This window comes from Peromyscus eremicus, chromosome 8b (genome assembly GCF_949786415.1).
Source record: "Peromyscus eremicus chromosome 8b, PerEre_H2_v1, whole genome shotgun sequence".
Classification (NCBI taxonomy): Eukaryota; Metazoa; Chordata; class Mammalia; order Rodentia; family Cricetidae; genus Peromyscus; species Peromyscus eremicus.
In genome coordinates, this window is record NC_081424.1 from 35,728,526 (window position 1) to 35,756,375 (window position 27,850).

The window sequence follows — 27,850 nt, forward strand, 5'->3', positions numbered from 1 at the left end:
TTTTAAAAAATATACTACAAAAACAAACCTATTTCTGATGTAAACACTAGAGTAGCTTTTTTTTTCTTTTTCTTTTTTTCTTTTTTTCTTTTTTTTTGGTTTTTCGAGACAGGGTTTCTCTGTGTAGCTTTGCGCCTCTCCTGGAACTCACTTGGTAGCCCAGGCTGGCCTCGAACTCACAGAGATTCGCCTGGCTCTGCCTCCCGAGTGCTGGGATTAAAGGCGTGCGCCACCACCGCCCGGCTAGAGTAGCTTTTTTTAAACTACCTTTGATATAACTAGTCAAGGCTATGTTCATCTTCATTTAAAATTTTACCCTACCAGCTAACCTTGGATCCAAACATCTATTCAAGCAATCTAAGTTAAATAATATAATGATTTTAAAGGTACTATGAGTGACTTACTGAGATGTTACACGAATTAATATGAATATTGGGGGCTGGAAATGTAACTCAGTGGTAAAGTTCATGCTTAGCAAGGCCCAGAGTTTGACCTCTAACACAAAAAAGACTACTGTCCCTGGGTAACAGTACTAGTATCATCATTCTTGTGGGACTCCTAGCAGTGGAGTAGGATGCCTCTGGTTCTTCTGCTGCTTTTGGAACCTGTTTTCTCCTACTGGGCTGCCTCGTCTAGCCTTGATATGAGGGTTTGTGCCTAGTCTTATTGTAACTTGTCATGCCATGTTTGGGTGATATCCCTGGAAGGCCTGCTCTTTTCTCAAGGGAAAAAGAGAAGTGGATCTGGGAAAGAGGAGAGGTGGGAGGGGGAATAGGGGGGCTAGAAGTGAAGGAAGGGGAAACTGTGGTAGGGATGTAATATATGAGAGGAATAAATAAAAATATTCTTAGAATTAATAAAACCTAGTGATCAAAATATTTTGGGATTAGTCTTTAGAAACCTCATCAGAGGCAGGGAGTGGAGACTGGCAAGTTAGCTCAGTAGTGATTTGTCTAGCAATCATAAGGCCTGGATTTGTTCCCCAGAACAAAAAGGGGAACTATAAATGCCTCAGAGTCAGAGTACAACACTTACTTAAAATAATCACTGAGTCACTTGAAAAAAATCACACCTCATGATAACCAAACTTATTATTACCAGCTCCATCATCCACTCATTCCTCGGGCTTGTTTCTTGCTTGGCTACTTTCAAAAATCAAATTCCTCCTCAGAGGACAAATAATTACTCTTTTGAAGTTGTTTTCCAGAATCTGAGGCAGTTCTTGGGTAGACACTTCCACGCTCCATGAGCAGAAAACAAACCGGGCTCGGCAAGACTCTGGCCACTGGATCCACAGCGTGGTCAAGGGTATTAACCTTGTCCCCACGCCCCCAGGCCAGCCTGTGGTGCTGATCAGGACCAAAGGGCCACCCTATGGCTCAGGAATGAATGGTTCCTAGCAAAGTGACACAGTCAAGGAGGTCCAGCCTTCTGCTGGCCTTAGACAGTCTGGTATAAATCCTAGCCTTGAAACCTAGCTGCACAGATTTGGGCAATTAGTTTGCATTTTATCTTTTATTTCCTTAGGTAAAGTCTGTTAGAAATCATAAAGGTAGTAGTTTGTTTGTTTGTTTTTTTTAAGTTTATTTAAGCAACAAGATGCTTGGCTTGCAGAGAAAGCTAAGATTCATTTTGTACCCCTACTTGAAGGCAGCTTGCCCTACATGTAACAGCTATGTGTAAAAGTGCTAGAAAACTATCCTAAGCTTTACAATGACAACAACATTAAAATTCGTGAACAAGGTAAGCAAGGATTTTGTTTTGTTTAGTTTTAGGTTTTTGTTGTTGTTGTTAAGACAACAAGAACAGAAAACTTCCTGTGTATGAAGAGCTGAGTGACCCTGCCACTAACTGAGAAGGGGTTATTTTCACAGCATCAGTACTCTGCTCCATACTGCTTCCATCTGATGTCAACCAAAACAGAACATTGGCCGTTCAGTCTTTGCTCTGAATTTTTAAGTGCAAAAAGCTTGTGCACGTATGCCAGCTTTATGTGCAATAGAGTACAATTAGGGAAGGTGAGTGAGGGGACAGAGAAACTGTACTGTGGTAGTGGGGACGTGATTAGAACCAAATTGGGTCTTCCTAATGGAGAGTGTGTTTCTGATCAATCACAAAATCCTGGCACAGAAGTTTTTTCAGTAGACACCTGTCTGCTGGTAGAATACATCCGGATCTTCACCCTCCTCTTCCAAGTACACAGACATGTCTGCCGTCCACCTGGAATCTGATCTGCCTCGCAGACAAACCCTGTGCTTCACAACAGGCTTTTGTTAGCTCACTCAGTGGTGCCTGCCTCTTAACCTTAAACTGCACCATAGGACCATCTGCTCCGCCATCTTCAGATTACTGAGACCATTGTTCTCAGTCTCCAGTCTTTCCCGGGGTTTCTCACTGGCCATGGCCATCCTGGAGTCTCCCTGGAGGCTGCTTCACAAAAGAGGAACCACGTCCACACCGAAAGACCACACAGCACCAGGGGTGGCAGCAGAAGGTGGCTGCATTGTGGTTCAGGCAGAGGGTTGGGCTGGTTGTACACATTTTTTTTTCCCCCAATACTGAGTTGGACCTAGAGCCTTCTATAATGCTGGGCAAGTGCTGAGCTATATCCCCAGCCTTCTTTTCACTTTTTTGTGACAGTGTCTAAATTCCCAGCCTGACCTTGGCCTCACTCTATGGCCCAAACATACCTTGAACTCGCAATTTTCCTACCTCAGCCTTTCAGGCAGCTAGAATTACAGTTCTGAGTCACTAAACCAATGTAGTTTCGGATTTGTTTTTGAGACAATCTCTTGTAGACCGAGTTAACCTTAAACTCCTGATCCTCCTGCCTCCGCCTCTCAAATGCACAACCACACCCAATTTAGGCCCAATCCTGATAGTTTTGCATTTACATCAAGGCTATTTTGACAAATGGGATACCATGTGTCAAAAGAGGTCTAACAGTGGCATATACAGATTATTGATCAGGTACCCTGGGTTCAATCCCAGCTCTCCCACTTGTTAGATGAGTCCTATACACTCTGTTGTCTTTATCTATAGAATAGGGATAACTATCTCTCTTGAAAAGCTGTGCTAAATGAAGTAAACTATATACTTAGGAGGAAGCAAGAATAAATAAGACCCAGTTCCTATCCTCAAGTTGCTCAGAAGAACCTGGTGGGACTGGAGAGAGTCAGTCCAGGAAGCAGTTACTGCAACAGCTCTAACAGCAGAGAGAAGCTCATGGTTCTGAGAGAAAGAGTAGGCAATAACACATCCACTGAAAGGCTTTAGAAAAAAACATATTGAAACAGGAAGAGGAATCCTCTGTGGTAGAAACCGCAAACAAAGACACAGGGTTGTACCCGTGTATCCTTTTGTGGACCAAAGTTGTATGCCTCTCTTGAGCATGACTGAAGGACTGAAGTCATAGGGAATGGTGGATGCCATAGGGTGGGGGAGTTTGTCAGTGGCTCGGACTTCAGAGCCAGACTGCCTGGGTCACGAGTCGTGGCTCAGCAGCTTCCAGTGGTATAATCTCGGGTCTAGTACTGACCTCCCCATTCCTCTGAAATGAGTGTGATGGTGCTTATGAGGAAGTTATGGAAAGGACTTAACAAGTGAAAGTTCATTACAGCACTCAGTATTATGGCTAATACAAACTAAGTGTTCATTGAATGTGGCTGTTAAGGTTAGTCATCATCTAACCACAATCAGGATTATGGAGGCAGGAAGCATGGTATGGCTTCCGGGGAAGGCTGGCAATAGCAGCACAGCCCTGTAGCTACCAGCTGTATGAGGCAGAACTAAACTGAAGGGTCCTTGGGGAGGACAGCCAGGCCAATGCCACAGACAGATGCTGCAGGCTGCAGCCCACCCAGAGGGGAAACTTCAGTATACCTGACTCCATCAAACACACAACTCCATGGCCTAGTGGGTGGCTCTTGTAGTAGGAAGGTTTCTCCAGTTCTGCCAGACCTCTGCAGTCCTGTGGTCAGTTTATAAAATAATCACTCAGAAGCTTATATTAATTATAACTGCTCGGCCATTAGCTCAGGCTTATTACTGACTAGCTCTTATGCTTAAATTAACCCATAATTCTTTTTTTTTTTTTTTTTTTTTGTCGGAGCTGAGGACCGAACCCAGAGCCTTGCACTTGCTAGGCAAGCGCTCTACCACTGAGCTAAATCCCCAACCCCCCATAATTCTTATTTATGTTTAGCCACGTGGCTTGGTACCTTTTCTCAGTTCTGCCTTGTCAACTTGCTTCCTCTGTGACTGGCTGGCAACTCCTTACTCAGCCTTCCTCTTTCCAGAATTCTCCTTGTCTGCTTACTCTGTCTATACTTCCTGTCTGGCTACTGGCCAATCAGCATTTTATTTATCAACTAATCAGAGCAACACATATTCACAGCGTGCAGAAAGACATCCACAGCAGGCTCTAAAATTGCTAATGCCCCAGTCAGGATTAGCTCTTGACCCAGACGCTGGACTAACATCAGGGGACATGAAGGGAAGATGATCTTTTACACAATTGCAATACATGCATGTATTATAATGCATGTATAAACTCTAGTTACTCAGTCAAACTTCCATCACCTTACCAAGATAAAGCTGAGATAAAAGCAAAACTTATTGTCATGTTACTCACAGCAATCCTGTGCTTTTCCTAGCAGTAAAATAGTCCTATCAAGCTTGGGAACTTGGAAGAAACCTACAGTAATCTTGAATGTTAACAACTAAACAACACCACGCCTTGCTTAATTATTGACTCTTAACAAGTATCTATTTGTGGGCCAGCCAGATGGCTCAGTGGGTAAAAGCACTTGACGTTGAACCTGACGACTTGAGACTGAGCCTCCAGAGCCCTTACGAAAAATTCCTGAAAACTGTCCTCTGACCTACACATATCCACATAAAACAGGTAAATAAACAATAAGTATAATTTAATTAAAGATATGTATCTATTTGCTGGAGGAAAGTTGAATTAGCTTAATGATATGAGTAATCTTAAGTTTGTCAAGGATATGGCTATTGATAATTTATGACTCCCCTTTATATAAGCTGCTTGTGCAATTACTGCTTAATCTAACCTTGTTCTGTCTATGACTTCTAAACAGTTGTCATCTGGATGTGGTTAACAGCTGTTATCAGCCTGGGCGTGCTCGGTGTTGTACTTCCCTCTAGTGGTAAATACAGAACATCACAGTCTTAAGGTTTTTTGACTGTTGAAATTCGTTGCTGCAGTTTTTACACACTTTATCTGTAAACTGTCTGAAACGCTTTCAGTAATAACACAAAGTTTAAATAAATAGGTTAAAATTTTATAAGTGTTTACAGTGTTTCCCATGGTTAAAATGTGGGTTGGAAAATCCATCTGCCTGGATTCAAATCCTAACTCACTATTTAAAAAGCTATGAGATCCTGGGAGACTAACTGGGCTAGTAACTCCCTCTGCCCAGTTCCTCATCCACTGAGAGGAGGAGGCTAACAAAAGCCTACACCCAGAGTATTGATGTGGGGATTGAATGAGTTAATATACGGAAAGCACTAAGACTAGCCATAGTGCCATTCAAAATGGAGACCCTACTGTATGATGGTTTCTATTTCTACGTTCTTTACAATCAACGTTAATAAATAAGTGATGGAGAAGTTAGGCTCTTCTGAAATCAGAGAACCCGGTAAAGGGGGTGGGTGCTAAGTCCACTGACATGGACTCTACGTCCCTGCTCCCTGACTGCAGCCTAGGCTAAGGCATGTCGGGAGACATGCAAATTTGTGTCATCACATTAGCATACAGACGAGGAGAGAATGTCTCCTGCAAGTTATGTGTTTCATTTGTACCCCCAAGAAGCTCTAACTATACAACTACCTCTCACAAAGAAATCAGACTTTATAAAATATAACTTGAATTGTTATAAAACTCAACCAAGTTCAAAAGATCCATTTATTGTACAATCTATTTACAAAACAAAACAAAAAAACAAAACAAAACAAATAGGGTACAAATGTAATAGAAAACAATGGAAACGTGCCAGGTATATGTATGTGCAAAGCCACTGCAGATAAAACCTACCAAGAGTCTACTTCTACTTGCCGTACTTGGCAGTCAGAATAGTTGATCACCTCAGAAAGTTTTAGAAAGTTCAATCCTTTATAACTAAAACTATAACTTAATGAAAAGAATTATCTTTTGCTCACTGAAAATCTCCAAGTTGCTGAAGGCCAAGTCAACCAGATCACACCAACTTACAAAGGAGTTTAAATAGGGGGCCATAACTGTGTAGGAGAGTCACTGAAGCATGTATTCCATTTTCAGTAGCACTCACATAAAGCAGGAATCTATATACACCCAACTCTCTTCAGTATCCAGTTAACTGCTAGATATTCCAAACCCAGGGACCAGCATTTTTAAACACTTTTCTCAGACTGGGCACAGACAAGTCCCAGGATATGGCTTAGTCACCTGAACAGAGGTTGTAATTCTCTGAAAGGCAGCGATGGATACCACAGAGCATTTCTGGATCTGTCTTTCCAAGTGTAGGCAGAGCTTTCCCTTCTGATACCGTGAATAATGGCTTTTATATCTGTTCTTCCCTTAGATCGCTGACTTTCTGCTGGAGAAATGGGACATCAAAACTGAAACAAAGCAGATGTTTAAACAGAAATTACTGAACTGTTAAAAAGAAAGAGAGAGAGAGAGAAAGAGAAAGAGAAAGAGAAAGAGAAAGCAGGCCAGGCCAGTACGAGAATACCCTTAGAGGTTTAGTTCATTCAACAGCAAACAGTGAGAGTAAGCTATGTTAGGAGCTGGGCTCAGAGCTGAGGACTCTTGACTTATAGTTCCAGTCCAAGACTGACAGCCACTGGGGGCAGCTACCACAGCAGGAGTACAAAGAAAGGCAAAACCACTCATCTCTTGGGCCAGAAATCAGAAGACAGAGCCAGAAAACGGTCAGGGTCCCACAATTCCCTCTACAAATATGTCCCCCATGACTTGACAACAGCACCCCCCAGCTGCACCATGCTGTGAACACAGACCTCTTGGAGATGCTACCCACATTCAAACCAAAGCAAGTTTCAGTCAACAACAGTGTAAGTCCCTACATCCAGCCTGAAACTAAGTGCTATTCAAGTAAATAAAAAAGACATTTCTTCTAAAATGCTCGTGGTAAGAAAGTACTAAGAGCCGGGCGGTGGTGGCGCACGCCTTTAATCCCAGCACTCGGGAGGCAGAGCCAGGCGGATCTCTGTGAGTTCGAGGCCAGCCTGGGCTACCAAGTGAGTCCCAGGAAAGGCGCAAAGCTACACAGAGAAACCCTGTCTCGAAAAACCAAAAAAAAAAAAAAAAAAAAAAAAAAAAAAAAAAAGTACTAAGAAAAGACAGGCAATGGCTCGGTGGGTACAGACACCTGTCTCCAGACATGAGGATGACTTAGATCTCCAGGACCCACAAGGTGGGAAAAGAGAACCAACTTCCTTAAGTTGAGACAGACAGACAGACAGACCCAAAAGAGAACCAACTTCCTTAAGTTGAGACAGACAGACAGACACACACACACACACACACACACACACAAACACACACACACACTTTTAAATGCTTTTTAAAGAAACAATGAATGAGCATCAAACAGCACATTACAACCCAGTGATACTTTCTCTGATCCACTACCACTGGGAAATAGTCTTCCTGTGCACACTATAAAGCTCTGTAAATAAGGAAAAACTAAAAACAAAGATGCTAAGTGCTCATTACAGATGCAGGAAGGATTTCTGTTATTTCTTGCTCATTTTCCAAATACCTCCATCCATGTAAGCAGAACTATGGCTACAGAGGCACTTTTCTGTTGCTGGAGAATTTCTCTCCAACTCCCGCCACCAAGTCCGGCCAGTCTCAGAGCCCATTTATAAAATAAACACATAGACTCTTACATTATTTAAACTGCTTGGCCATTAGCTCAGGCCTGTTATTGTCTAGCTCTTACTCTTATATTTAGCCCATTTCTATTAATCTTTACTTTGCCACGTGGCTTGTGGCTTACCGGTACTTTACATCTTCCTTGTCCTGATGGCGGCTGGCAGTGTCCCTCTCTCAGCCTTCCACCTCCCAGAATTCTTTTTCTTGTCCCGCCTATACTTCCTGCCTAGCCAATGGCCAATCAGTGATTTATTTACTGACCAATCAGCAACACACTTGACATACAGACCATCCCACAGCACTTCCCCTTTTTCTTTTCTTAAAAAGGAAGGTTTTAACTTTAACATAGTAAAATTACATATAACAAAACAATTATCAAGCAAGAATTACAGTTACAATATTAAAGAAGAGATCCTATCTATCTTATATTTGTAAGTTTAAGGTTTTATATCTAACTTATCTTTTATTATAACTAAGGAAAATTGTAAGTATCTAGTCTTTAACCACATCAAAGACCTCAGAAGGATATACTACTACCTGAGAAATGGAGAAGGATATAAGCAACTTTTAGGAGTCTTGTAGGGTAGACAGAGACAGCTGGCAGCTTGGACAGTCATTCAAAGTTCTCTTGTAAAGTTGGGGCATCTGTCTTCAGCCCACAGGCCTAGAGTCTCTTATTCACTTTTCTCTGTGTCCTGTAGAATGTCTGGCAGTTTTCTCTGCAAAGCAGGAACCTGAAGGACCATTTTGTCAAGCAAAGTTCAGTGGTCACCTTTGTATGGGTCCTGCATGTCCAGTTGATCAGGCAGTCCAGGCAAGAACAGTTTCTTGCCCAAATGGCTATTTTTGTCAAGGTGAAGATAAACTCCGTATGGAGTGTCTTCGATGCCCATCCTCCTCTCTGAAGTAAATCGGTGCTGTCAGGAGCAGACATGTCTCACTGTCCAGAAAGTCTAAATTTTTAAAACATTTTAAATGCCATATTCTGTAGGTCTTTGAAGTGTTTGAAGACTACCTATCTATCTGAAATATAACTATGTATACCTAGAAGACTTAACTAACATGGCTACAAATATTATCATAGATGACTAACTATTAATCTATTTTTTAATTATCCATTACAATTTTAAATGAGTTACATAAACATAATACCTCAAACAAGAATAGAAATATATATATAGTATAACAAAATTAAGTTTAAATTTGTATCAATAAACTAAAATCTATAGCGATGTAAAACATTTTAAACAAGTTGTTATTCTTTAACAGTAGGTTCATTAATCTACCCTTTCATCCTATCATATCTAAACTATCCCCTTTTTTTCTTTAGAAAGAGATTGTATTTATAATCAACCTGTTTTAAATAAAAATATTGGTTTTTGTCTGTCCCACACCAGAGGGCTCTTTTGATTTGGGACATAAGAATCTCTTAACCATTTTTTTTTTTTGAGCAATATGTCTGGGTTTAGAGGGGGAGTGAGCCAATTCCATCTCTAAAGCCAGCTTGGTATATTTGGGAATTTGGGCGTAGCTTCTCTTACTACTTCCTGCTGGAGGGGGGCGCTGTATCTTATGGAGACAGAAAGAAAATTTTAGGATCATGGAGTAGTCCGTGAGGCTGTATATCTGAGCCAGTTGACTTGAAACCATTCTGGATGTTGAATCATCTGGGCCATGGTGTCATTGGAGACCTTTCAGGGGGTCTTGGCTGGTCAAACCTGATGTATCTTAATCTGGAACAAATCCATAGTCTCTGGCTTTCTGTGGAAACAAAAGAGACTCTTTTCCAAAGCAACATATCCTTATATCCAAATTTTGAAGTCAAGGTATCTTTAAAGTATACATATTGGTTTAACTCAGCTTCCTTTATAATAAAATATTTCTCTGCAGTTAAGAATCCCAAAGACAACATAATCCAGATTCTCTGTGTAATATCCATTTTTACGTGGCTTATTTTTTATACTACCTTTACTGTCTCTTTAATGACTTTATTTTTTAAAACTATGTACTTGTTTCTATAACTCTATATATCACCTTTTTTGTCTCTTTCAAGCCTACGTATCTTTTACATATATTGTAAACTATTACATCTGAATCTGTCTTATTGTGAATCTCTTGCCTTAAACTGCAGCAGCTGTGGCTGCTGGCTCCGCCCATTTTAGCTTCCCAACATGGCGGTAGTCCGCTTTCCGCCAGCTCTGGGAGCCGTAACTCTCAGAAATAGTGGGTCTATGCTTTTACCAAAGTAGCGTGTAGCCCAGAAACCTCTTTTTTTGTTTTGTACTAGCAAAGGCTAAATTCACCACACAGTTTAATGTGCTACTTGCAGAGGCCTCATTCCCACCATACTGCAGGTCGAGAGCGCATGCTAGGAACCCGCCAGTAGCTCAAACCGGCAGCTGCCGCTTATTTGAGAGAGACAATTAGGAAGCTGTTTTTAGGTCCGTTTTAGAATCTTTTTTCTAAGTTTTTAGGTGGAAACTCTTGCCCCACGTTGGGCGCCATTTGTTGCTGGAGAATTTCTCTCCAACTCCCGCCACCAAGTCCGGCCAGTCTCAGAGCCCATTTATAAAATAAACACATAGACTCTTACATTATTTAAACTGCTTGGCCATTAGCTCAGGCCTGTTATTGTCTAGCTCTTACTCTTATATTTAGCCCATTTCTATTAATCTTTACTTTGCCACGTGGCTTGTGGCTTACCGGTACTTTACATCTTCCTTGTCCTGATGGCGGCTGGCAGTGTCCCTCTCTCAGCCTTCCACCTCCCAGAATTCTTTTTCTTGTCCCGCCTATACTTCCTGCCTAGCCAATGGCCAATCAGTGATTTATTTACTGACCAATCAGCAACACACTTGACATACAGACCATCCCACAGCACTTTTCCCTTGCAAAGAACAAGTGCTACACAAATGGTAGAATTAAACCTACTTCAGACAGTCGCATACTGAAGATGCAACTTGTAATTCCACAGAGAACTACTTTTTGCCTTCGTTTTGGTTGAAAGAGGACAGGTACTTTGTTGGTTTGTTTTAGGGTACTGGGCATTGAACCTACTGCCTCATGCATGGTAGCAAGGCATGCTCTCATTTAACTAGATCCCTAGCCCTGAATTTCTTACATATATAAAATACAGTGTTCTGAGTTAACATCTGCTTAAGCATCACATAGAGCACACACACAGTGGCAACCTTAGTTAGGGACCGCACCTAACTGACAATGTGCCTTCCTGGAAAGACACACCCCTCCCACACCGTTATGCTATTTGAGCAGCCACAGGCATTTCAGTTTTCCAGTCTCTCTCTGTGGCAGGGCACTCTTGGGTGCCATCTACTGAGTTTAGATGTCATCCCTCCTCCCATCTTCTTGGTTGCAAGGTTTATTCTGATGTCTGACCTCAACTAAACGAGTAGGAAATCATCCCGTAAAGTACACCTCTTGATGCGTCCAATAAACACTGCTTTAAAGATAACTGATTCTGGCCTGGTGGCACAAGCCTTTAATATGTCAGCATTCAAGACACAGAGGCAGAACTCAACCTAGTGAGTTCTGGGCCAGTCAGAGCTCCATGGTGAGCCTATCTTAGGGGAAAAGGTTGCGGGGGAAGGGGGATGTGATCCTGTTTGCTTTTCTTTAAAAAAAAAAACAAGGTTAATATCTCATTCAAATAAATAATTCAAACACGCCATATTTGATAGCATAATGGAGTATTCAGTATTCACATGCAGTATGGTTAGGCTGAATCTATTACACAGCTCTTTCCTAGTGCTCTTAAAATTTCAACCATCTCATTCAGACTACAGATAGCAACATCAACTTAGCACCTACCTAAGGCAAACCATTATAAGCACATGCATCTGTTTTTTCAAATCATGTTTTATTTCATGGTAAGCTAAAAGCAAAATTGGCAAGAAAAAAAATAGCATTAAAAAAACAAAACCAAACAAAAAACAACTAATAGATAGGCCCACCATAGCAACTCAAAAGCTCTACTCTAGCACTTGAGAGGCTAAAGGAGGAGTATTTCCCCAGGTTCCAGGCCAGCCTGGGCTACCATGTGAGATCTCACCTCAGATAAATAAGTAATAGAAAACAATGTATAACTTATCCTCTATAAATACTTCAAGAGAATCTGTATACAGACACTGTCACAAAGAACATACTTGAGAAACTAAGTCAATGCTTTATTACCACAACTCACCCTTGAACTTTCTGGACTAGAAAATGGAGAACACTCCCAAGATCTACTTTCTTTGTCAAAGGAATCATCTTGAAATGCAAACTTCTGCTTAAGTGCATTGGCTATTAAAGACACTGGATCCCATTGTGAACTTTGTCTTTTCCTCTTCTGAATGGGTCTACCACCTGGTGACCTATTTTTAAAAAAAGACAATCAAATACATTAAAACTTTCATGCAATTTTACCTCTTTGTTCACAAACATAACAGGAATATGAGCAAAACACATTATAATCTAATTAGTCTTTAAGAGATTTCTGCCTTGAACTGAGGAATCTAAAGAGTACTAAGAATTCAATATCAGAAAACCAAGAAACCACATGAGTTGGGGCCTCTCACAACCTGTCATGACCCAAGGATCCTCATTTTTCACTGCTACAAACCTTAATTTTTAATCAAAATTCCCAGTGTAGAATTCACTAGGCAGACCAGGCTACTGGCCTGGACTTGTGATCCTGCTTCTACTGTCCAAGTACAGGGACTACAGGCATGCACCATGATGTCCAGCACCACTGAACAGAATTTAAAGAAATCTTTTTAAGAGTCAGGCACTCAAGAGGCAGACACAGGCAGATCTCCATGAGTTCAAGGCCAGCCTAGTCTAAAAAGTGAGTTCCAGGACAGCCAGGACTGTTACACAGAGAAATCATGTCTCAGGAAAAAAAAAAAAAAAAAAAAAAGGAAAGAAAAAAGAAATCTTTAAGAACGTTTGAAAGGACTAGATTCCATGAAGTCATTTGGCTAGTTGTCCATTAATTAGATCATTCATCATTCAGTCAGTCTTCATTAAATTACAACTATTTAACCATGCTACTTCTGGAATTTTCCATTGAAGGATAACCAACCTCAGAGAAAGCAAAATATTGGGTAGAAGGAACTACTATATTCCTAATTCTTTACAACATGGAGTAAGTATAATCAACATATCAAAAAACAGTGAAGTATGGTAAGACAATATAAGAAATAGTCAAAAAAAAAAGAACTAAAGGTGATTGTCTCCCGGAGGACGGCCACACATGCTAAGAAATAAGATATACACACCAACTCTCAATTTCTCTGAAAACCACTGATAAAATTTCAGTTCTTTCCCCAAGTTCTGGCGACATACCTTTCAACGGGACGAAGTCTGACCTCATTCATGTCCTTGAGAACGTCCAGCATGTGTGGAAGGTCACTAACTCTCTGGCTCTCTGAATGGGGGCTGCCACTTGTCTTGTCAACGCCCGAGTGTTGCTTTTTCACTGCAGCTGCCGGATTACCTCCGTTAGTAGGTCCCGGTTGCATGGGAGGAAAACATGGCTGGAAGGAAAACTGAGGCAGAGGTGGTGGAGGAGGAGGAGGAGGAGAAAGTACCAATCTAGGAGGGGGACCTGGCTCCGCACTCAGCCCAGCAGCCGCTGATGAAAGCGGCACTTGTTCCACGCTGGATTCATCACTGAGGTCACAGACGCCTAAAACAAAGTAGTCTGTTGAAAACCCAAAACCATGCGCAATTCACTTCAACATAATACATAAAATCAGTGTGAGACAAGTCATTAACGGCCTCTGGGATACAACTAAACTTCTGACAAGAGAGCAAGCCAACCCCATCTGCTGAGGAAGTCCTAGGAATGGCCATCTGAAGTGTCAGTTCCTTTCTAATCCAGTCAGGCTGTCTCAGGGCACACCCTGAAGGATGCAGTGTAAGAGGAAGAAAGTGATTCCTAGGAATCCATAGAAAACCTCAACTTCACTCTCCAGTTTTAAAAGCAAAACACTAACAACTTCTAATAACTCAAACTGATGTATCCACTCTAAAATGACATTTGAGAAACAGGTATATGACTCTACAGATGATATCCTATGATGAATATTTAACTTTCTCATAAATCTACTCCTAAAGAGCTGTGAGTAAACATCCTTGCTTAAAAAGAAAGAGTAGCCGGGCAGTGGTGGCGCTCGCCTTTAATCCCAGCACTTGGGAGGCAGAGGCAGGAGGATCTCTGTGAATTCGAGGCCAGCCTGGTCTACAAAGCGAGTTCCAGGAAAGGCGCAAAGCTACACAGAGAAACCCTGTTTCAAAAAAACAAAACAAAATAAACAAAGACTATACTCATGTATAATTGTTTATATACCTATATAAAGTATTATATAATTTAACTATATATATGTTATATTGTAAATATATGCTGTATCTATTAGTATACTATATAAGTTATTTGTATATTATGTATACATAAATATATATGTAAATTTTTAGTAATAATACTTACATATAGCCTCTTACAACCAAATCTGTTATGAAAAGAAATCAGAACCTATATAGCTGAAGTCTCATGGTTTTTAAAAAAAGATTTTCTTTTTATTGTTAATTATGTATGAGGGGTATGTGCACGTGAGCTCAGGTGACCATGGAGGACAGAAGAGGATGTCAGATTCCTCTCCAGCTGGGGTTATAAATGGTTATGAGTCACTCAAAATGGGTACTGAGGACCAAACTCAGGTCCTCTGGAATACCAGAATGTGTGTGCTCTTAAGATACATCTCCAAAAGCTTAAAAAAAGACATCTGGAAAATATAATTCACCTGAACTTGGTGAGAGTATCATCAAAAGCTAACGACAAGCTCAAGAGGTAGTTCAGCACTTAAGAGCACTGGCTGATCTTACAGAGGACTCGGGTTCAATTCCCAGGACCCACATGGCAGCTCATCACTGTTTCTAACACCAGTTCCAGAGGATCAAGTGTTTTATTCTAGTCTCTGCAGGCACCAGGTATGCAGGTGGTGCACATACATGCAGGAAAACACCTATACACATAAAAGAAAATAATTTCTTAAAAAATTACCTAAGGACCAGGTGCTGGAGAAATGGCTCAACTATTAAGAGCATTTGTTTTTCCAGGACCAGAGTGCAGTTGCCAGCATCCACTTGGTGGCTCACAACCACCTAAAACTCCAGTTCCAGGGAGTCCAATGCCCTCTTCTGACATCTGTGGGTAGCTGGCACATACATGGCGCACAGACATACATTACAGGCAAATATTCACGCACATAAAACAAATCTAAAAAAAGTTAAAAATAAAAACAACTAGACTATAAATATCCATGGTCTCAAACCTATTCTGCCCTTTCAAGCCAATACAACTTTTCTTCCTCTTTAATTTCCATTTTTTTCTTTCCTTTTTAAAAACTATTTATGGGCTGGACAAAAAGCTCAGTGTTTAAGAGCACTGACTGCTCTTTCAGAGGACCCCGATTCAATTCCCAGAACCCACATGGCAGACTCAAGTTCCAGGGGATATGATACCCTTATACAGACATATATAGAGAGGCAAAAAAACCAATGTACATAAAATAAAAATAAGTAAGTCATTAAAAATTTTTAGAAAAATAAAAATTATTAGTTTGGGGGAATTGGTATTAGTTTTTTATTTTGTCCTGTTGTGGTGTTTCTGAGAGGTTTTCAAGAAGCCCAGGCTAACTCAAACTCTGGGTAGTTACAGATGATCTTCGACAGATTAATCCTCCTGCCTCTACCTCCCAAGTTCTAGAATTACAGGAGCACACAATCATGCCCTGCTTTATGTGGCACTGTGGATTTAACCCAAAGCCTTATTTCTGGTTTCTGAGACTGGCTTAGAACTCAAGGCAATCCCTCTGCCTCAGCCTCTTGAATTCTGGAATTACAGGCATGAGCCACCAGGCCTGGCTTCCAATGCTTTGCTGCAGCTTACTTAAAAGTCATGACTTCCTAAACAAACGAAGATCTTCACTAATCCAGTTCAGCCCTTGGTTTAGTCTGAGTGACCACCAGACAGAATTCCATGTGGCCATCAGCCTTCGACGAGGGATTTACTGTTGTTTACATCAGAATGGTGCTCACGTAAGTGTCAGCTCATGTCACTCTCGTGGGAACAAATCTCTCGTCCTACTCACCCGTCTCTTTAGTCTCTCTCAGCTCCACAGCTCTCTGCATTACCACAATTGCAGCAATCTGGGACCGAAGCAAAGTGAGCTCATCTTCAAGGGCAGCTATTTTTTTAATTGCAGCCTCACTTACTGGCAAATCGTTTTTCACTGGTTTGTTCTGTCTTAGAGAAGGTGATAATGGATCCCAAGTTATTTTTGACGAATGAAAAAGACCAATTTTCCCTTCCTTCTCCTTTTTCCATAGACTATGTCTGTCGGTGAAAAGAAAGAAGAAACAAAGGGAGGAAAATGTTCAACTGCAAAGGGAAATCTCAGCTACCCACGCATTTTGTCCCAGTACGCGGGAAGCAGAGGCAGGCAGATCTCTGAGTTCAAGGCCAGCCTGGTCTACACAGAGAAACCCTGGAGAGAGAGAGAGACAGAGACAGAGAGAGACAGAGACAGAGAGACAGAGAGACAGAGACAGAGAGACAGAGAGACAGAGAGACAGAGAGAAACAGGGCTGGAGAGGAGATGGCTCAATGGTTAAGAGTACACACCACTCTTGTAAAGTTAGTTAGCTTTTTTGTTTTGTTTTCTTCTTTTGAGACAGGTTCTCATGAAGTCCAGGCTGATCTGGCTCCCAGAATCTATGTCAGGTAGTTCAGCCCCTGTAACTCCAGCTCCAGGAATCCACAGCCCCAGCATTCCCAGGCACATACTCCCTCCCCTACCACACACATGACAAATAAATCAATTCTTTAGGAAAAAGAAAACAGGGGCCTGGGACGCAGCTCGGTACAGAGTGCTGGCCTAGCATATGCAAGGCCCTGGATTTAATCTCTAGCACACAAATATAAACAACAAGCTAAACAAAATCAGAGTACCTCTCTCTGCCCTGAGATGATCCCTAGACTCACAAGAAAGAGCACCTCACATTACAATTGACTTTTGCATTCATATATAGAACACACGGCCAATAAGCAGCTAGGAAATGAGAAAATGAACCTTTCCTCAAGGTGTAAAACAAAAATAGTCACCCTAGAATTGCTTTACTGATTGACTTTAAATAGTGTAAGTTTATTCAGAAATTCTACATACTAAGTTCTGAAGGGCCTTGCAGTCACGACTATATTAGGGTTAGCTTATATCTTCTAAATTTCTGAAAATAAACCAATTTGACACATAATAAATTTAATTAGAATCATTGACTAATTGACATGCATCATGTTAAATGCCTCTATCTTAATAGTCTAACATATAAGTCAGTACTTGCTAGGAGTATAAATACATCCAAAATTTGAAATAGCCCACTTCAGTAATCATGGAGTAATTTGTTTCAAGAACCTTGCAGACACAAAAAGCCAAAGTCGCTCAAGTTCCTTATATAAAAGGGCATCTATGCATATCCTTTGCTTATTTTAAGTTATCTCTAAAATACTTAAGATACCCAGTACAAGACCTTTATGTCACTTCGTTTTTGTAAATACAGCATAGTATCTGAAATACAATAAATTCAAGTTTTTGCTTTTGGGAAATCTGTGAAATTTTCTCTCTAAATATTTTCCATCTACCATACTTGATTTCATTGTGTAGAACCTATATGGGAACCCATGGATACAGAGCCCATATGGAAACCATGATAGAGGGCTAAATGCATAAACCTAACATTTATTTTTAAATGCCTTACTTATAAGAAGAGAAAACAATATTAACATGACCCTGGACCCCGCTGATAACCCACGGACTCCTAGACCTGGTATTGGGTTTGAATATGAACAAAGTATTCAAGGGCTCTGCTGACAACACTCTGTCCCGGAGAGCTCACCCAATTACTCACACAGCCAGCCTTGATCAGCAATTTCAGGATTTCCTACCTGGTCTGAAACCAGTACAAATACAGTAACAGAAAAACAAACACCCACTCAACATAGGTAGACCACAAAACTCCCATCAGTTCCACAACCTAACTCGAGATAGCCAAGGTCCCACTGCAAAAGTAGAAGCAGTATGAAAAATCAAGACAATATGGCCCCAAATATCACCAGTACTACAGTAATATTCCTCATCAAAAAGAATCCAAATGAATCTCAAGACAAAGAATTTTAAAAGAGTAATTATAGAGTTCAAAGAGCTGAAACAGAAAATAAACACCTGAATGAACTTAAAGACGACAAAAATAAATTCCTGGTTGAGGTCCAAGAAAACACAAGCAAGTGAAATAATGAAACAATCTAGGACATGAAAAATGAATTCAAGAGATTGAAATGTTGAAGAAAATACAAATGCAAATGAAGATGAAAATGAAAAATTCAACCACCCATTCAAAAATGGAAAGCCTTACCAACAATATGATATGGGAGAAAACAGAGTGTTAAAGTCTGAAGAAAATATAGAGGAAATGGACCATGAAATCAAATAAAATGATAAATTAAAGAAAGGAATACACAGGAACTTTGGGGAGAAATTGAAAAACGAAAATCTGTGAATCATGAGAATAGGAGAATTCCAAGGCAAAGGTATACATCATTCAATAAAAGCATAGAAGAAAATTTCCTATAACTAAGTAAGGAGATGCCCATTCAGAGCCAAGAGGCAAGCAAGCAGAACACCCACTGGACCAAAAAGAAATTCCCCATGCCATATTATAGCTAAAACACTGAACATACAGAAAAAAGAAAGGATGTGCAACCTTCAAGAAAGAAGTTACAATTCATATAAAGGCAAAACCCATTACATCAAATACCAACTGACTTCTCATTGGAAATTTGGAAAGCCAAAAGATCTTGGAGCAATGTACTTCAAGTCCTAAAAGACAGCCCTCCACCCGTGTATACATGAGAACACCATTAATTGGACTCAGAAGATTTTATACCCATGAACACGAACACACACACACACACACACACACACACACACACACACACACGACAGCATGAAATTGGGAAGAGAGTGGAGAGGATATAGAGAGAGTTGGAATGGAAGGGTGAGGGGTGATTTGTAAAAAATAAAATGTATTTGTGTATGAAAGGGAAAAATAATTTTCAAAAATTTTAATGCAAAACATTTTTTAAATATATGCTAAGAAACACCAAAAAATGAGATGCCATTCTTCTAGTAGGAAAATATCAGGACATACCATGTCACAAAAACAGGACAAAATTGTCCAGTCAGCAGGAACAAACTTCAGTGCACGCAAGAATTCAAGTTTTAGGCTACACCCACATCCCAAGACAAGCATATAAAATTACCGAAATCTGAGATGAACAGCTTCTTCATCATTTGCCACACACAAAACATCAGCAAAAGATGGAACCCTAGGTTCATGATCATCAGACTCCTCAGAGGTCAAGTGAGGGATCAACTAGAACAAAAGTGGAAACAAAGTCAGAGCTCCATCAGGAATCAGGGAAAACACACGTCTCATGCTTCCTCATAGTAAATAAGTTAACAGTCCAAAACGTAAAAAAACGCTGGAGAAATGTTACTCTACAACCTATGCATACAACATTTTCTCCCTGTGACTAATCTCATCTATCACACAGCAAAAATATAAAAAAAAAAAGTAGGGTAAAAACAAGCTCCAGGGGGCTGGAGAGATGGCTCAGAGGTTAAGAGCACAGGCTGCTCTTCCAGAGGTCCAGAGTTCAATTCCCAGCAACCACATGATGGCTCACAACCATCTATAATGAGATCTGGTGCCCTCTTCTGGCATGCAGGCATACATGCAAGCAGAACACTGTATATATAATAAATAAAACTTTAAAAAAAAAAAAAAAAACAAGCTCCAGGTATTCTTTGTACCTGTCTTTGGATGTAATTAAAGAAACAAAAACACATGTGAGATTGATTTATTTCGAGCAGTCAGTAAAGGTCCTTGGCTTGCAGGCACTTTTCTTTTCCTTCTATCCTATTTTCCTGGGAGTACCCAGCACTACTTTATACCCAGGACTTAACACATGGTGACTAACTTACCTCAAAATTAGGTCTTCGACAAGGTTCTAAAGGAAGTAGTCTCCCAATAATACGAATGATACTCCGAGCTGACCCATAGTCTTTATTTGGCCAAATCAGCAAATCCTATAAATAAAGTTTTGTTTAAAATACACTCCAGCTAAATATGTTTATATATATCTAAGATGTAACAGATGTAGTAACATTTATTTATGTATACAAAGAAAACATAATAGCATACACTTAAAGTGTCTTCCTTGAAGAATTAAACTTTATTATCTTGAAAAAAACTCTAAAGTGTGATCAGTAAAGTTTAGCATGGACACATGAGATCCATGCTAAATTTGATATCCAGAACCCTTGTAAAAAAAAAAAAAAAGCTGGTCATGGTGATGCACTCCTGGAATCCCAAAGCTGGAGAGGCAGAGATGGGCAGATCCCTGAGGTCTAGCTAGCCAGCCTAGCTGAAATGAGGAATCTCAGGCCAGTAAGAAACCTGTCTCAAAAAAGGGAGGAGGACGGCTGGAGATGGTTCAGAAGTTAAAAGCTTTTCCAGAGGACCTAGGTTTGATTCCCAGAATCTACATGGTGGCTCACAACCATCTGTGACCCCAGTTCTAGGGGACCTGATGCCCCCCTCTGGTACACAAGTGGTGCAGAGACACATACAGGCAAAATATACATCAAATAAAAAAAAAAGTAGTCAGAGTTCTAAGGAATGAGCTGTGGCTTCCACATGCACACACATGCAAACATATTCTCACACAGACTGGATATATATCTGTGGTGTGTGTGCAGGGGTGTCCACCTCCATCCCAGCACCTGGGAGACAGAGGTAGATGATCTCAAGTTTGAGGCCAGCCTGGGCTGCAATAGAGCTACAATAGAGCCTGGGCTAGCTCAGATATCTAACTGAATAGCTTGGAGAATGTAGTGGCTACTCTTGGTTGTCAACTTCACTACATCTGAACTAACTAAATCTCAAGGTAGAGGGCACACCTGTGAGGAAATTTTTGCTTAATTTGAAGTAGGAAGATACACTTCTACTCCAGATCTTGACATGGGAAGACACATGCCTTTAATCTGGGCCATATCTTCTGCTGGAAGCCTATATAAGGACTTGGAAGAAAGAAGCTTTTGCTCTTTGCCTGCTTGCTCCTGCCTTGCTAGCAAGTCCATTCCTTCTCTGGCATTAGAGCCTTCTTCAGGATTCCACAGTCTACTGAAGACCAGCTGAGACATCTAGCCTTGTGGACGAAGCAACATCTGGATTCTTAGACTTTGTGTTCATTGCCAGCCACTGTTGTGTTAGCTGGACCACAGCCTGTAAGTCATTCTAATAAAGCTCCTTTCTATAGAAAGAGATTCATTCTGTAAGTTCTGTTTCTCTAGAGAACCCTGGCTAAAACTTCATGCAGAAAAGTTATCTCTCTTTACCTACAAAATAATTCCATCTTTTGAAGCAAAAGCTGGCAATTTCAGCTACTATGTGAGGGTTTATACATAGCCCCAGCTACTCAGCAGGCTTAGGAAATAGGACTGTTTGAGTCCCGAGGTATATGGCTAGCCTGGGCAACTTAAGGAGATAGAAAAGAAAAGAAGAGAGAGAAGGACAGAGATAAGAGAAACGTCTGACAATTTAAAAAAAAAAAATCATGGATAGCCAGACAATATAGAAAATACTTGTTATTCCTATTAAGGGAAAAATTAAAAAGAACAATAAATCAGATCCTAAACAATTCAGAGTTATTTATATGGCAGTTTGTATATGCTGGAAATTGGCTCTTTACAAAGCACTTCAACTGAATGTCCTACTATAACAAATATTCTGTCCTTATTAGTGTAAACTATAGCACTCTCCCATTAGCACCCTCGTAAGAATATTTTATAAGTACTATAATCAGTAATCAGATAAATTCACAGTTTTAGAACTCAGAAGAAAACCTGGATTTCAGAATCACTGGCATGCAGAATGTGGTCCAGGTGAAAAGTTAGGAGGGTTTCTTGTACCTGTCATTTCAGACAGAGCTCTCACTGAATTACCCAAACTAGCCTTGAATTCAGTCTGTACCCCAGTCATCTTCAACTTGAGATCTTCAGTTACAGGAGCCTTTGTTTCACTGGCAGCTCTCTCTCCTCCATTCGACTGTGAACTCTTTGAAGGCAGGCCCAGATGGCTTCTAATTTTACTTGCATCCTTTGGGGAAGTAACTATCCCCATGGATATACAAGTATCATCTCAGATGCTCTCCAGAAGAAATATATTACAAGTACATATACTAATGTATAATGGACATTTTTAAATTCCTAATGAGATGATTTTACCTTTTTTCACTAGGTCTTCAAAATTTGTTATTTTTACCTATAGGAGAACTTAATTTAAATACTTAAAGTACTTAAATGTGGCATGTGGCTGGGTGTCATGGAATATGCCTGTAATCTCAATACTTGGGGTTGCTGGGACAGGACTAAAAATTCAAAGCCATCCTGGCTTGTATTTTAGCATATACAAAAACCCTGTGTCAAAATTTAAAAGGAAAAGGCAGGGAGGGAAAATGTGGCCAGTGGCTACCCTATTAGATAGCACACTCTAGAAGAAACAGATCCTAGACCTATTAATATCAGAATTTTGGAAGACCTAAGCATTTCTATTGAAAGTATTCTACACTCAGTAGTATGAAGTGTGCTTACAATTCCTAAGGCCCCAGGTTCAACCACACACACACACACACACACACACACACACACACACACACACATCAAAAAAATAAATGAAGCAGGGGAGATCGCTCAGTGAGTAAAGACACTTGCCACCAACCAAACCTGATAACTTGAATTCAATCCCAGGACCCATATGGTAGAAGAGAACTCCTGACAGTTGTCCTCTGACTGCCACACATGTACCACAGTACACACGCTTGCACACACATGCATACATATATATACATACACATACACACACATAAATAATTAAAATAATGTTCAAATACCTTTAAAAATAAGTAGGTGGTGGAGAGACACTTAGTGGTTATGAGCACTTGATGCTCTTGCAGTGGACCTGAGTTCAGTTCCCAGCACCCACATGGCAATTTATAATTGCCCTTAATTCCATTTCTAAGTAATCTAACACCCTTTCCTGGCCTCCTTGGATACCAATCATGCACACGTGGTGGATATACATGCATGTAGGCATCCACACATAAACACAAACTAAAAATAAATATTGGACCATTCATATGTGCAGCCCTGCTAAGAACCAGAGGTCACAGTGAAAATACACAGTCATCCAACTTTTGGTTAATGTGTCTTCATGACTGGCTCTGTGGTTTCTATCCCCAGAAACTCTGGTTCCTCTAACTCTTTCATTCCTTTACTGGCCATCTTCATTACCACCTCTATGCCTGGTCCAGAGCTCTCATTTGGACTTTACTGATTTTCCTACCAAGCATGGATTTGCTGGTTAATTACTTCAGTGATAATGCTCATTCCATTCAAAAGTACTTCATACTCTTGTTGCTAATGAATAACCCCTAATTATTCTTACAGGGGAAAAACTCACAAAATATTTTTTCAATTACAAATTTACATTGACATCACAAGCATTCTGAGTTCTCACAAGTAAACAGTTTGCAATCACTTCATGTCATGTATGTTGATCCTAAGCCAAATAAAGCTACCTCCAATATGTTATCCCCCTACACCAATTCCAGTACATACAAGTGACCTTGCTTCTATCAAAAAGCCAGAACACTTCAGAGGCAGGGAGCATGGGTTAGCTGGTGGAACACTTACCTAACATCTTGGAGTTCTAGTCCCGAAAACAGAAAAATGAAAGCCACAGACTTCTATGTGACACATTTCATTTCTCATCATCCAAAATCTCTCCCCACCACCTCTCATTTTTGTTCCGTTTAGGATGGAGCCCACTCTTCCTTCCCAGCTTCTAGATTCAGAGTCCCTTCCCTATCACGCTCTCCAGTGCACTGGTCTGTCACTTGGCATTTGTTTTTCAAATTTTTAACAGAACTTGAAAATATACTGAAGTTAATTGTGCTCGTTAGTTTTTTATCAACCTGACACAGCACGGTCATCTGGGAAGAAGGAATCTCAATTAAGAAAATGCTTCCGTAAGACTGGACTGTAGGCAAGGCCAAGGGACATTTTCTTGATTAATGATTAATGTGGGAAGGTTCAGCCCACTATAGGCCTCTACCTTCAGAGTACTGAGATTAAAGGTGCAAACCATCACGTCTGGCTCTCATTCCTATTTTTAACACCATAAGGACAAGAATTATGCATCGCTCCTCTGTATCACTTACAGAACCAATACTATTGTGCTATGGGATGCCTTTCTGTATGCTGTAAATATGTGTTGCTCTGATTGGTGGATAAATAAACTGCATTGGCCTATGGCAAGGCAACTTAAAGGCAGGCGGGAAATCCAAGCAGATACACAGAGAGAAGAAAGGAGAGGAGGAGGAGATGCCAGCCGCCTCCAAAGGAGCAGCAAGATGCCAGCAGACCGGTAATATACCACAGCCATGTAACAACTTACAGATTAACAAAAATGGGTTAAGTTATAAGAGCTAGCTAGCAAGAAGTCTGCCATAGGCCATACAATTGGTAATTAATATTAAGCCTCTGAATGATTATTTTATAAGCAGCTGAGGGACTGCAGGGCCGGATGAGACCTGAGAAAACTTATGTCTACACTATTGAGATGCACATGTTCAACTCAGAGACAAAATTAGATGCATAATTATCAATCTTAGAGTCATCTTCTCTCCCTCGGACTTATTCTAGGTTTATTGAACTTTTGTGTTCTCATACTAATATATATATATATATATATATATATATATATATATATATATACACACACACACACAAACAAACTTAGTCATAAATTATCTTAAATAAAACTATTTTTTTTAAGTATACAACTGTAATTCTGTGAAGGTCATGTCCACATTTTACTTCCTGCGGTGATTTGAAAGAAAATGGCCACCAAAGGGAATGGCACTATTAGGAGGTCTGGCTTTGTTGGAGTGGGTGTAGTCTCGTTGGAGGAAGTATATCACTGCAAACTGGCTTCGAGGTCTCAGATATGCTCAAGATACCACTCAGTGTTTCAGACCACTTCCTGTTGCCTGCAAGCCAAAATGCAGTACACTAGGCTACTTCTCCAGCACCATGTCTGCCTGCATACCACCATGTAGCACCATGATGATAATGCACTGAACCTCTGAAAATGTAAGCCACCCCAGTTAAATGTTTTATAATGTTTAAATGTTTTATAAGCATTACCGTGGTCATGGTGTCTCTTCACAGCAATAGAGACCCTAACTAAGACACTCCCTTTGTTGTATTTCTTATTGGGCTTTGAAAAGAGAGTAAAGAGATTACTAACCACCTTGCCACTGTTTTTAAACCAAAACTATCAACGTTAACCTACTGCACACTCATCTTTCTCCCACCTACAGAGAAGTAACAAATGTTTACATAGAGGTTTTCTCACCCAAATGGATTGAATTTAGGAGCCTTGCTCATTCTTGGTAAGTGCTCTGCCACTGAGCCGCTGATCTGTACACCACTAGCCCTGCTTTATGACTTTTTGTTTGGAGGTGCAGTCTCACTAAGTTGAGTTGCCCAAGCTGCTCTTCAACTCACTCTGTAGCCTAAGGAGACCTTGAACTTGAGATCTCCCACAACTAAGATTACAAGACTGTCCTACCAGGCCCTGGTGTTAAGTTGTTGTTATTGTTGTTCCCTATCTGCTGCTGTGATAAACACCATGACCAAAAGCAACTTAGGAGAGGAACAGGTTTACTTGGCTCAAACTTCTGTCCTATTCAGGGATACTACTGCTGTGATGGAACATCATGTCCAAGGGCAAACTGGGGAGAGGGGAAAGCTCTCAGGACAGGCACTCCAACAGCAGAAACCTGGAGGGAGGAGCTGATGCAGAGACCATCGAGGAGTGCAGCTTATTAGCTTGCTCCACCTACTCTCTCTTATAGAACCCAGGACCACCACCTCAGGGCTGGGCCCTCCCCCATAAATCACTAATTAAGAAAATGCTCTACATACTTGCCTATAGCCTTATGAAAGCAATTTCTCAATCAGGGTTCCCTCCTCTCAGATGACTATAGCGTGTGTCAAATTGACATAAAACTAGCCAGCACAACTTCTCAGTCTCAATTCATCATTGAGGCAAGTCAGGCAAGAACCCAAGCAGAAACCACTGGCCCATGCTCAACTAGCTTTCTCATACAGCTCAGAACTCATCTGCCTAAGAATGGTGTCCTTCACAGGTGGCTATCAACAGTAAGGATAATCACATAGAGACAAGGCCACAGAGGCCAGTTTGATCTAGGCAGTTCCTTGAGGGTCCCTCTTCCCACGCGGACTCTAATGTCCAAGTTGACAAAACTACCCAGGGCGGAAAACATGTTCAAAATGATGCACCAAAACCCAACCTGAGGGTGTACATCTGTAATCCCAGCCCCTGGGAGGTGAGATAAAAGGATAAGGACAGCCTGGTCTACAAGATTCCCTGGCTCAAAACAACAATAATGAGACCGAAGAGCAAAGTCAGCAAAATCCAGACATTCAGCCTGGGCTACACTGTTGTATATTTACAGCATACATTAAGTTACATCATCACCTGTCGCCAGGTGCCTTTCCACTGTCAGCTATGCGACAAGTGCACCCCTTAAAAGTGCACCCCAGGCACAATTTGCTATCTTGCCTCTTCTTGCCTCTCTTCTTCCTCCTGTTTCTTCCGTCTGTCTGTCTGTCTGCCTGCCTCTCTCTGTCCCCACTCCAACATGGCCTTTCACTCTTTCACGCTCCCCCTCCCCAAATAAACGTCTTGCACTAACCCTGTTGCACATGACATGTTTGCTTAGTGGCATACATTGGCAGGGCCCGCCCTAAGGTACCCACTTCAACTCTCTTTTTTATTTATCATTACATATATGATACCCTGTCTCAAAAAGACAACGAGACCCAAAAATAAAGTTAGCAAAATTCATTAAAGACATTTACCTGGTCTACAGGAACACCAAAATATGCCAGCATGTTTCTTAACAGATTCAGCATGAGAGACATTGGTGAAGCAAGTTCAAGGAAACATTGCTCGTTGGTACCTTCGAAGAGAAGTTATTATTACTCTTACAATTAATTGACACGTAGATCGCACTAAAGAGCCTAAAGAAACCTTTCATGATATACTACACCATCAACTGACTGCTCCTGAAAAGCTTTCATTTTGAAGGAAGAGGAAGAGAAAAAGAAAGGGCACGCGGTGTGTGTGTGTGGGGGGGGGGGGGTTGTAGGAGAACACTAACAATGAAATTTTGCTGTTACGTTAAAACCTTACAGTGTTTGTCAAGGGTCCCTGACAAGTCAATGTGCGACAGCCAAACTACACGGTCCCGGGGGCTCTGTCGCCCCCGGAAGGCTTCAGAACCACACCGCCGCTCCTTCCACACCCGCCCCTCCGTCACCGACGGCGGACCGGAAGCCACGGGTCCGGCGGAGCCCGAGACACTCACCCTCCCGCTGCATTGCACGCCGCCAGGGCGCCCGGGAGCCCTCCAGCAGCGCCGCCACACGGGCGCGGGTCCGCCGCCACGGCGGGCTCTGAGGGTCCGACCCGCTCGCACCCGGCCGGCTCGCCGCTTCCGCCTCCAGGACCAACTATCAAGCTCCGCGGGCCCGGACTCGGCGCCTGTCCCCATTGGGCGAGACTAGAGAAGGCCGCTTGTGATTGGAAGGCCAAGGACCAATAGCCGCCCCAATGGGGCGCATGCGCAGAATGCATTCCAGCGGCAGTCGTCTGGGTACCCCTGCATCTTTGTGC

General features: G+C 41.2%; 1 protein-coding gene across 3 annotated transcripts; it reads right to left on the reverse strand.

Moving 5' to 3' along the window:
• Nucleotides 1–5,988: 5,988 nt before the first annotated feature.
• Nucleotides 5,989–27,681, reverse strand: Mtfr2 (mitochondrial fission regulator 2). Of its 3 annotated transcripts, none has more exons than XM_059273048.1 (8): nucleotides 27,543–27,681; nucleotides 27,034–27,134; nucleotides 20,005–20,109; nucleotides 19,281–19,393; nucleotides 16,057–16,211; nucleotides 13,250–13,592; nucleotides 12,105–12,276; nucleotides 5,989–6,621 (listed from the first exon to the last, which is right to left on the reverse strand). In XM_059273048.1, exons 1-8 carry the CDS (start codon nucleotides 27,553–27,555, stop codon nucleotides 6,616–6,618), a joined length of 1,008 nt encoding a protein of 335 aa, XP_059129031.1. In that variant the 5' UTR covers nucleotides 27,556–27,681; the 3' UTR covers nucleotides 5,989–6,615. The 3 variants fall into 3 exon arrangements, with proteins under 3 accessions (XP_059129031.1, XP_059129029.1, XP_059129030.1); XM_059273046.1 differs by having other exon boundaries at nucleotides 16,057–16,301; XM_059273047.1 differs by lacking the exon at nucleotides 27,543–27,681 and adding an exon at nucleotides 27,368–27,469 and having other exon boundaries at nucleotides 16,057–16,301.
• Between the last annotated feature and the right edge of the window lie 169 nt (nucleotides 27,682–27,850).